The sequence below is a fragment of the Notothenia rossii genome (assembly GCF_949606895.1).
Source record: "Notothenia rossii genome assembly, chromosome: 7".
NCBI classification, from domain to species: domain Eukaryota; kingdom Metazoa; phylum Chordata; class Actinopteri; order Perciformes; family Nototheniidae; genus Notothenia; species Notothenia rossii.
In genome coordinates, this window is record NC_136905.1 from 60,888,350 (window position 1) to 60,899,115 (window position 10,766).

General features: G+C 39.3%; 1 protein-coding gene across 1 annotated transcript; it reads left to right on the forward strand.

The window, feature by feature from the left end:
- Positions 1–6,431: 6,431 nt before the first annotated feature.
- nfkbiab (nuclear factor of kappa light polypeptide gene enhancer in B-cells inhibitor, alpha b) lies at positions 6,432–10,401 on the forward strand. Its single transcript, XM_079694087.1, has 6 exons — positions 6,432–6,788; positions 8,168–8,273; positions 8,439–8,649; positions 9,272–9,360; positions 9,592–9,852; positions 9,935–10,401. Exons 1-6 carry the CDS (start codon positions 6,541–6,543, stop codon positions 9,968–9,970), a joined length of 951 nt encoding a protein of 316 aa, XP_079550213.1. The 5' UTR covers positions 6,432–6,540; the 3' UTR covers positions 9,971–10,401.
- The last annotated feature ends 365 nt before the right edge of the window (positions 10,402–10,766 follow it).

Sequence of the window (10,766 nt, forward strand, 5' to 3'; positions counted from 1 at the left end):
AGTGCAAGATTTTATGATGTAATGGCCGTGGCATAAGTAAATGAGTTTTAATAGGTTTCCTTGCGTACTTCTAGTCCTCGGCCCGTCCACACGGCAATAATGATCTGTAAAAATACTCACTAATGAGTTACTTTCCTGTAATGTGTTATAAAGTTGTATGTGTATGTAAATGGTCTGCTAAGGCTAAAATCCCAAAGTTCCCTGCAGAGGGAGTTTCTCTCTCACACTTGAGAAGAGATTGTTTTGTATTTCTGAATAATCCAGGTTTAAATGTTTATGTATGACTGATATTGATTGATTGACAGCAGCGCTCTACCTCCCCCTGCTGCATATGGAACAAACTGCCTCCATTGCCTCATAGTTCCTGATGAATCCCCTCTGCGGCAATTCTCCTTGACAGTGTGACATGGAATCTGGGCAACAAGGTTTGGCGTCCCTTCCCCCAGTGACAAGCCCAAGTGTTCTCCAGTATATAAGCATCTGATTGTGGTTAGCTTTTGCAAGATCATCACAACATACAGACAACAAAGGGAATTGAAAGAATGAAAAACAGCATTAGCAAATGGGGAGTAAGTAATCAGAAGTAAGTAGGTCAACGTTACGAGGGCACTCTTCCCTGTTGGCCCCCCCTTAGAACCACCCCTGATATCTACATTCGTGTTTTGAAGAATATTTTAAACCTAACATCTGACTTAACCTTTATCCCAGTGTTTTCATCCTTTGTGACACGATAGAAAATCACATGTGTTTTCTGACTGTAACAATAGATTATAATATTCAGTTATTTTTCAGCAATACTACTTGATAGAAGTAATCTAGAAAAGGGTTCAAGTTCTTAATTCTTACTCAATTAAAAAACTTTAATGCACATGAGTATTTAAAAAAAGAAATAACTTCCTTTTTGTACTATTATACATTTTAGCATTGAGTCTTGTTATTATTAATTAGCTACAGTTGAAGTGGTATTATCACATTGACATTGTTGGACTTGGTTTAAACAGTATGTGTGTAATGGAGTTTAATTTATAGGTTGTAAATGAATGCGAACGTTAATGTTTTGTATGTAAAACCTGGATCACTGTCACTGAATATAGGGGAGGGAAAATGTAATATTCCTATCTGAAATGTAATATTATGTAATAGTTCCTTAATAGAGAAATAATTTCTTTAAAAATACTGTGGAGAAGTAAATCAACTTAGTTAAATTCAACCTCTTATTATAAAAACAAATCTAATTTTAAAAGATATTTAAATAGCAGAGGCATGTACATTCCTTTGACTAAAATGTATTTTAATTACACGTTATTATTTTTGGTTTTCAGCATCATTATAGAATGTTTGACTGTTTGAAATATAGATGAATATTGAGGGAGTGACTGGCTGCAGCAGCACCACATAACGTACAGCATGTGACAGTGTGAAGTCCTGCAGGAAATTCAGCATAAAGCTTCAGCTACAGGAAGCAGGAAGTGGGGAAATGGGGAAGCACGTAAAGAAACAGGTAAAACTGTAAAGCACGAAAGTGTTCCAAAGTGAACAGGGATTTTTTTTTTTTTTCACCGACATACTTTCAAACTCCACACAGTCATATGTTAGGAACGTGATTTGATGAGTCAGTGTTCACTTTGACTATCACCATAATGTATTTCACTATGTGTGGCTGATTAAGTGATTCATGATGAGTCATGCTGAGTTAAACATGCTACTCATGTCCAGTATTCCCAGGGATTCCCACGGCACAATCATACACACGTGCACAGATTCTGTACAAGCAGGTGTGCATACAGACACAAATTAGTGTATGGATATTCTCTTATGTCATATTTAAGAGGAATGCTGGAGCTCACAAAGGGAATCTATACATTTTTAGAGTAAGAAAACTTTTATTTTGAAAGGATAACAATAATTCTAATTATTATAATTTTTCTTTCTCTATTATAGTTTTATCAGATGTGAAACAGTAAGTGTACCCGTATACACCAACAATATTCCCCTTGTTGCTATCATCTTTAACATTCTTTCCAATTAATTGTCAATGGAGCGCAGTTCCATTCTTTATATTTTATCGCAAATTTGACTTTTAGGGCTCACGTTTTGGGATTTGGCAGGGAGTTGTTTATGCTTGATAATACTTTTGGACTTTTTTAGACCATAGGGATATCATGAATGGATGTTAATATATTCGTTTAAACTTTTAATGGTATAAAGGAGAGCTATGCCCTTTTTCCAAATTCATACACGATATATCTCTATGGTCTGAGAGTGAGACAGTCCGCACGTTTTAGCAAACATAATAAACTCTCTCCCAAATCTACAAGCTTGATTTTAAAAAGTACAATATTAAAAGCATTACACATGAGTTGGAAGATGCATTAATCCCTCTAAAGTTTAGAATAAGCAGATGGTCCTACAGGACGTATAATTACCTTCTTTAGAATCTTAAGGCATGATCCCAAAGCAAAATAAACGACTCATTTATTTAATACCCTATTTGATACATGGCTTAAACTTGGGTCCTCTTTTATAAGTAAACACATAGAAGAGTTCATGTAATGTAAGTCTATAACATCGGCAAAGTCCATTGTTAAATTAGGAAAGATACAGTAGTTTGTATACAATATTTTCTACACAGGCATGCTGGGAAATACTGTTAACAAGTTAAAAACAATCCTAACGAGGGAGCTTATCACAGACTGAATAACACTATCTCCTTTTCCTTGCCAATGGTTTTTCCAGTTAGAGCACACTCCAAGTCTCCAACCATAAATATGTAGTAAACAAAGTGTTCGTGACTCAGGTTACTTTCTGAAAATCCCAGAAAGAACAACTGGCAGCATCCCAGAAGAACTCTGATCACACACACACACACACACACACACACACACACACACACACACACACACACACACACACACACACACACACACACACACACACACACACACACACACACACACACACACACACACACACACACACACACACACACACACACACACACACACACAGCTGCAGTAAAATACTATTTAGGAAATTATTTCAGTTTCTATATGTTTCAAAGTGACATCACAATATATCACTCACACTTCTATTGGCTAGTGTTTCAACAGATTGTAGAAGAGATAGGCTAAGGGGCGGGACATGTGCAAGCATTTGACCAATCACAACAGAGCCAGTCAGCTAAACTAAACAATTAGAGCAGACTGGGCTCTGGTTTTAGACAGAGGGTGAAAAGAGGTGCTGCAGCACAGGCAGTATAGGAGAAGAATTAAGAGCTTTTTAAACATTAAAGCATGGACACTTGTCACAGTAGAGACACACAATAAAATATGAACCTGAAATGTAGCATAATAAGTCTTCTTTAAAATCGATTTGATAGAACTTAATCAAATTACTTTTGTCCGTTTTGTCCACTATTCAGAAAATAAACTCCAAAGCAACTACAATATACACTGATTCAATCAAGGTTGAATTATGTAAAAGGAGGTAAAGATTTTGCAAATATGTAGTATTATTCTTGAAATACTAAATGTCTAAAATGAATGCAGTTCTGTACACATGTGTGCCTTGTTTAGCATTTCTTCCTGCTAGCATTCCTTTCCTTCATTCATCTTCCTTATCATGGTTCAGACAGAGGTCCTGTTTTATAAGAGTTCTTTCACAGCTGACTGTGATAAGAAGGCTAGATACACAACATGAATTCAGAATGAAATGTGGGTGTACTGTGGCCTGGAAGGTTTGTTTTTGCACATTCCTGCTTCCGAAACTAATACATCTGGATGCAGAATGGTGAACTAAGATGTGCAATAATTGCAGAGTGAATTATTCAACATTATGCAACTTGGCAAATACCTAAATCTAGTTAACATTCTCTTTTTCTTGTGCATGAATCCTAATGTGTTGCTCCACAGTGGCTCACGTGACGGTGATAATGTGCTGAGAGCAGAGCCAGAGCTAACCGGTCACGGAGACAGAACAATGGGAGGCAAAACAAGCCCGGAGTTTCCCTCAGGCCTCTGGAACATCACGTTCAACTCCATGTTTGTTGTTAAAGGGAGAGGTCACAGGCTCGCAAAGTCTCGCGGCCTCATCCAGAACCTGGAATCTTTCCATTCTATCTGCAGAGGAACTGAGTGAGGGATTTGATACCGGGGTTATTAAAAGGCACTGCGACTTTAATCCTCTTCTCGGTATAAAACCAGCAGTGCTGTCATTCACTATGTGAGATATATGGCTGCACAGTTAGTGTACCACTGCAATAATATAAATCAAAACAGATACAAACATAATGCAAATATTATTTAGAACAGTTAGCCACAAAGAATAAAAGCTGTCAATGATCAATCAAAGGGAAATAAATCTTTAACAACAATCAAATGAACGTGACCATGTGGTCAACATCTGCGGGTGTTCGGGGGAAACTCCACTGCAGGCCTGCTCTTGTTCATCGTATTATTTTCATAAACAAACTGAAATCACATTATGCTAACATTTGAGGTTTGGAGAAACTCCTGTTCACCCCAAGCCCCCCTGCAGGTCAGCGGGATGCTGAGCAACATTTCCTTTTTGTTCAATGATTCAGCACAAATGTGCTGAATAAATGTGCAGTATTTATAGGACTTTCCATGCAAAAATTCCTCACTGACAGCAACTCTTTAATGTGACAACACTTGTGCAACCAAATAACACATAGAAGCCTGTGCTTGAAGTTATTATGATTTCCTCCTTGGCTTTCCCTTCTTGAAGAATTTGCATAAGATTAATTGAGGCGGGATGTGTGGTGTGATGTGGCTTAAATTGTCTGAGTTCCTCCTTATGCTTTTGGCCAGTGTTGGGGAGCTAATTGGAAAGCTTTGCAAGCTAATCACATTAGCCCTTAGGGGCCCTTATATGCTAATTTCCAGGTTCATATTTGTATTTTGTACTTCTAATTTGACATGTCTCCCTGCTGTAATGTTCAAACAGGTCTTTATTTCTCTCATACTGCCTGTGCTGCAGCACCTCTTTTCACCCTCTGTCTGAAACCAAATATTAAGAAGTTAAACTACGAGCAAAATACTGCAAAAATATAGTTCATCTTCTAGTTTATTACATGAAGAGGACTACTTTCCTGTCGGGAACTATCTACATCCAAGTGATCTTGGATACCAATTTGACTTTTGAAAGCCATATTAGAAAAGCATGACTAGAAAGCTGAAATATAACATTTTCAAATTTAAACATTTTAGGAACTCATTAACCATAGAAGCATCGAAAACATTTTTGCATGCCATGATACTATCACATCCCAAGCAACTAAGACTGCTATGAGACGACTTGAGGTTCTTTATAAACAAGCCTTAAAAGTTATGGATAGAAAGTCATTAAAACACCATCATTGCAATACTGTCCAAATACAAACTTTTCAGTTTTGATAGTCTTGTTCTACTTTACCGAGTTCGATTGGTATTCAGAATCATTCACAATTCTACAACACCACCCTTGAGGAGCTTTTTTCAGCTTCACCGTGAGCAGAGTTGCAGAAACTCCAGATCTGCATTAAATGCAGATCTAACCATCCCTCTGAGGCGCACTGCCTTTGGACAATCAGCATTTTCGTTTACGGCCATCAAGCACTGGAATACTCTTCCAGTTGAATTTAAAGCCTGTACTGATTTTAACTAGTTATCCTATGTTGAAAAAAATATGATATTAAGCGACCAGTCATGCCAACATTAATTACACTGTAATCTGAGTTTTTTTTTATTTGAACTGTGTTGTCATACTATATCTTAGATATTTTATTTAAGTGTATTTGAAGTGTACTAAGTATTATGTTCGTAGCCTGTATTTAAATCAGGCTTTATAATTATTTGAGTGACCGAGATCATGTAAGTGTATTTCAAGTGTACTATGTATTAATTTATTGAGCTGTACTTAAATCAGGTTTTAAAATTGTTTGACTGATAGAGATCATGCAATGTTATTATTTGTTTATTGATTGATATGAACCTGTCTGAGGACCACAGATGGAAATTAGCTATTAGCTATAATCTGGCATATTGCATCTCTTCTCTTTGCTGAGATTAATGTTTGTGTATGCATGGTCCTTCTATAAATAAAGACAAATACAAAATACATACTGCCCAACATGCTTTTGTGATTAAATACTATTTAGTTTGCATAATAAATGAGAATGTTTTCAAAGCAGCTACTGATTTCTAGTTTGAGCTGCAGATTACATGCCTATTTATTGAGAAAGTGTGCCATTAATAAATCTACTGCATAGATATTTTAACTGCAACAAATTAAGTCTGCAAAAAGACTTTGCTCGGTTGGTGACAAACTGAGGAGTGTATTTATATGTGTCTGAATAGAATTCCCCTCTTGGAGCCAGCAATCTGTGTGCTGTGTTATTCTGAGTGACAGTTTTCTGGAAATCCCCCACCTAGTTGTTAGCTCCGCCCGCTGCAGGCAGCCACACAGAGGGCATTACAGACTGCTGCACAACTCTCTGCTAGTACACAACCAAGCGCACCTCGGCCCGAGAAACAACCAACCATGGACCTCCACAGGACCAGTATATTAAACCAAATGGATTACAGTCGAGATTCTAAAGAAGGGAAGCCGCCTACGTCGACAGAAGAGCGGCTGGACAGCGGCCTGGACTCCCTGAAGGAGGAGGAGTACCAGGCGGTGGCGGCGGAGATCCGTCGGCTGCAGCTGGAGTGTGAGCCTCCACAGCACAAACAAGATGTAACCGGAGAGCTTCAGGAATGGAAAACACAACTCACAGAAGACGGAGACACGTAAGTCACTACAGGAATAACCCTACAGAGTTAAACAAGACGGTGTTTGTGAGTTTTCGGAAGTCTTGCAGTATCGCCTTGCTAGGCCCAGTTTGGGTCTTCGGAGGTAATTTGATCCCTTTCCTGTCGGGAACTATCTTCCTCCAGCTTGTCATTACAACACACGGGACTAACTTATTCAATGTTTTAGGCTTACTTAAGCATTATAGCTTATAAAAGTACACTGCTGCAGTTTTAAAAATACACACAAAGGGTGTCCGGTTTGATAATGGGGCTAGCTGCGGTCAGACACAGTGGAATCGGACGTAAACAAAAGGCTATTATCAGGAGGGATCCTACTTTGGCCGCGGGTTCAGACTGGGAAAGTCCCGGGCGCGCCGCCAAGGAATCCTACCGAAGCGCGCTCCCGTGAAGCAAGAATAAGGAAAACCTAGAAAAAGTAACGCAAATATGTGGAAGTTGGCGAGTAACTGTCTTTTGGAATACATGTTTGCAATTTGTTCCCATCGTAAATCCATGGGAAGTTTTCGTTAGAACACTTAATCCGCATGAAAATATAGTAAAACCTCAAGACTTACTGTTCCTGGGGCACATGCATACGTGCTATGGCGTCAAAGTTGTACACTGTGACTTAATTCACCAGAACTGAGGACAGGAACTGTGTCATGTTACAGAGATTCAACCTGGGGTCAGAGGATCAGCGGTTCTCAATTTGGGCCCTGGGGAACACCTCAAAAGGGGGACCATTTGTATTTATTTACACTCATTTACTGTAACGTCATTCTTAGGAAAGTATCCCATCAAAAAGTTACCCCCAACATGGAGTAATTACAGCATCCATGTTTACATTTTCTAGTGTAAAAAGGGTCGCCGTGTTGCACTTGCCACACTATCAAATTGCTCCGAGTGTTGATACAAAAGAAAACATTATTTTATGTGAATATTTTGGGACATGAGATGGGAAACTTGGCCATCTACTGTATTGAATATCCAGAGATATCTTTGAGGAATATACTTCCTGTCTAATCATTACGTTTTTTTGTTTTTTTTAACACATACAAGGTATCATAATTCTATTGTCTTCTCCAGAAGACATCAGCAGAAATAGGATGCAGAAGTATTACAACACTTTACCTGTAGGCCTACTTGATGTTGCACTGTACAATTGTCCGGTTTTATAATTTTAAGCAAATATTCTGCCTTTATAAACCGCTAAAAATGACATAAATAAGGACAGCTTCAAAAGTAACAGATATGGATGATGGAAAAAATCTAATGTTTGTGTATTTGCAGTTGGAAGAAAAACAATAATACAGATTAAGCTGTGAGGTGTGTATGTATTGTAACAGGTTTTCTACCTTCATTCTCTATCTTTATAGGCTGCTCCACCTGGCCATCATCCACGAGGCCAAGGACTACATCAAACAAATTATAGACCTTTCCAAGAGCACAGACTTCCTCAATACACAAAATGACCAGAGACAGGTACTGAAGAAGATTTAAAATATTGCTTCTTGTTTTAGTCTGTGAATGTGATAATTCTATAGGACCTATGGCTGTAGGGGCTGTAGTAGCCATAGTAAATATTGTCTTTTATCTCATAAAACAACGAAACCCCTTCTGACGCGCCTGAACTTCTTCCCCTCACAGACTCCTCTCCACTTAGCGGTAATAACAGGACAGGCAGAAGTGTGCCAGCAACTCCTGCTTTCCGGGTGCGACCCCACGCTGGTGGACGACAGCGGGGACACGCCTCTTCACATCGCCTGTCGCCATGGCAACCTGCTGTGCTTCAGCGTCCTCACAAATAACTGTCGGCCAGAGCATTTGCACACGGTGATGGCTGCCTGCAACTATCATGGTGAGACATAGAAAGCATTTGCTTTTCCAAACGATACGTGTTTACATGGTAGGAAACCAAAATGTCTGGATTTAGCTGCGGTTGGCTAAATTATTATGTTTCTAACATTATTAGAATATTATGTTCTGTGGCTGTGGTGGTCATTTCCATTCTGTGGTGGCCCACCCTCAGTGCATGGAAACAGGCGAGACACTGAACTGCTATTTAAATAGAGGAATGATGGGCAGGAAAAGAAAAATGTCTATGGTTAGGAGGAAGAAGACAATTAAGCAAGAAAGGGGAATGCCATAGTCATTCCTATCCAAGAACTATCTGTGACATGGAACATGATTGTTAGATGCTAAGGTTCCAAATATAGTTAGGCCTGTTGTGCCTTAAATATCGCATTGTTGGCACCTTTTTTTTATGGCAACCACATTCATATAAAAAAGTGGAAATAAAAAACATGAACATATTTTGCCACTATAGGACTATATAAACGTTTAATAGTCAGCATTAACATTGCAAAACAATGTAAATCCCAATTAAAGTTAATACTCTGTCCACAGTCAATCTTCAGAAATTAAATGGCTTGTACTGGTCTGGTTTCAGTTGTTAATTATTCTTTGATTTTGTCTTGCAGGTCAGAGCTGCCTCCACCTGGCCTCAGTTCAGGGTTTCCTGTTGCTGGTGGAGAACATGGTGGATCTCGGAGCTGACATTAATGCGAAGGTAAACAACACACACAATTATACAATCACATATGTTTCATAAAGGCCTATAAGGCCACAGCATAATGGAGTAGCTTCTTAAATGAGTTTCTCTATATACGAAACCAGAATTGTTTGGAATATAATCCAAATTAATCGAATTGTGAGAGAATGAAAGATTTCCACCCTTAGTATTTTTTGGAACAGCCCCCTCCTGTTGCTAATAAAGCCTCGTGTCCTCTGTGTGCTTCAGGAACAGCGGAACGGTCGCAGTGCACTGCACCTCGCCGTGGATCTGCAGAATCTCCCCCTGGTCCAACTGCTGCTGAAGAAAGGAGGGGACCCCAACCTCCTGACCTCTGGAGGCCACACCCCCTTCCACCTCACCTACGGCCGTCACAACGACGAAATCCGGAAAGAACTGTACTCTCTCACCAATCCTGAACTGAGGGAGCTGCCTGACAGCGAATCAGACGACAGCGAGGAAGAAGTGGACGAGGAGTCTGATGAGGAGGTGTGTGTCCAAACAGCAGAGATGTAGCATTAAAAGTAGCATTTTTCTAGCAAGTGTGTAACCACTTTCTTTGTGTTTGTAGGTGGGATATGACGACATCCAGTGGAACGGACATTAGCAGGAAGGGAGAGAGAGGAAGTTACAGAGGCAGGAGGCTGTGACACAAAGAAACGGCTCGGCACGTCGACTTCTTCCAGAAAGTGACGTCACATGAGCCCAGGAGTGCAGTGACACGGCGCGGGCGTGGACGCGTAAGATTGGACAGGCCGTTCCAGGCTGCGGGGGGAGAAAAGGCGCTGAGATGTGTGAATACATGATGTTGAGAGGGTTGCTTGTATTCTGTGAAAATCATTTGTCACAAAGAAACATCCTTCCACACAGCTGGACCTGCAGCAGCTCTGTTGTACGATATTGTAAATGCTGTGTATACAAAGATGTATTTTTTATGGAAGCTGTGAACGTGTACAGTTGAGCAGGTTGTATATGTGAGACAGCAAACAGTCCAGCACACTCCAGTTAAATTAAAAACACTCATATTTAACAGAATAACTTTGTGTTGGTATATTTGTGGGGACCGGGGTGGTTAAAATGGAGGCAATTCTCTGAATTGAAAGTTTTTTTAGATTCTCAGGAAGAAAAATACATCTGTTTTCGTTAGAAAATAGGCTTTTACATGCATAAAATGTTTTATGCTGCCAATATGAACACATGATCTATATAAATAAAGGATACCAGCACCTCCAAATGTAAAATAAATCCCATGAAGTTTAGAATTAGAGCTTCTAATTTCAGTAAAACAAGCACATTTCTCAGTACTTTGAGATAACATAGATACTCTTGTGTATTCAGGAAAATAGCTTCAATATTACAGTTTTCAGAGAGGTTTAATAATCTGGTTAATGAAATAGTTTTTT

Excerpts from the sequence above, each read along its gene's own strand:
- nfkbiab (XM_079694087.1), top strand. The coding sequence starts at position 6,541 with ATGGACCTCCACAGGACCAGTATATTAAACCAAATGGATTACAGTCGA. Across the intron at positions 6,789-8,167 it reads CTCACAGAAGACGGAGACAC|GCTGCTCCACCTGGCCATCA; the intron begins GTAAGTCACTAC and ends CTATCTTTATAG. Across the intron at positions 9,853-9,934 it reads ACGAGGAGTCTGATGAGGAG|GTGGGATATGACGACATCCA; the intron begins GTGTGTGTCCAA and ends TTGTGTTTGTAG.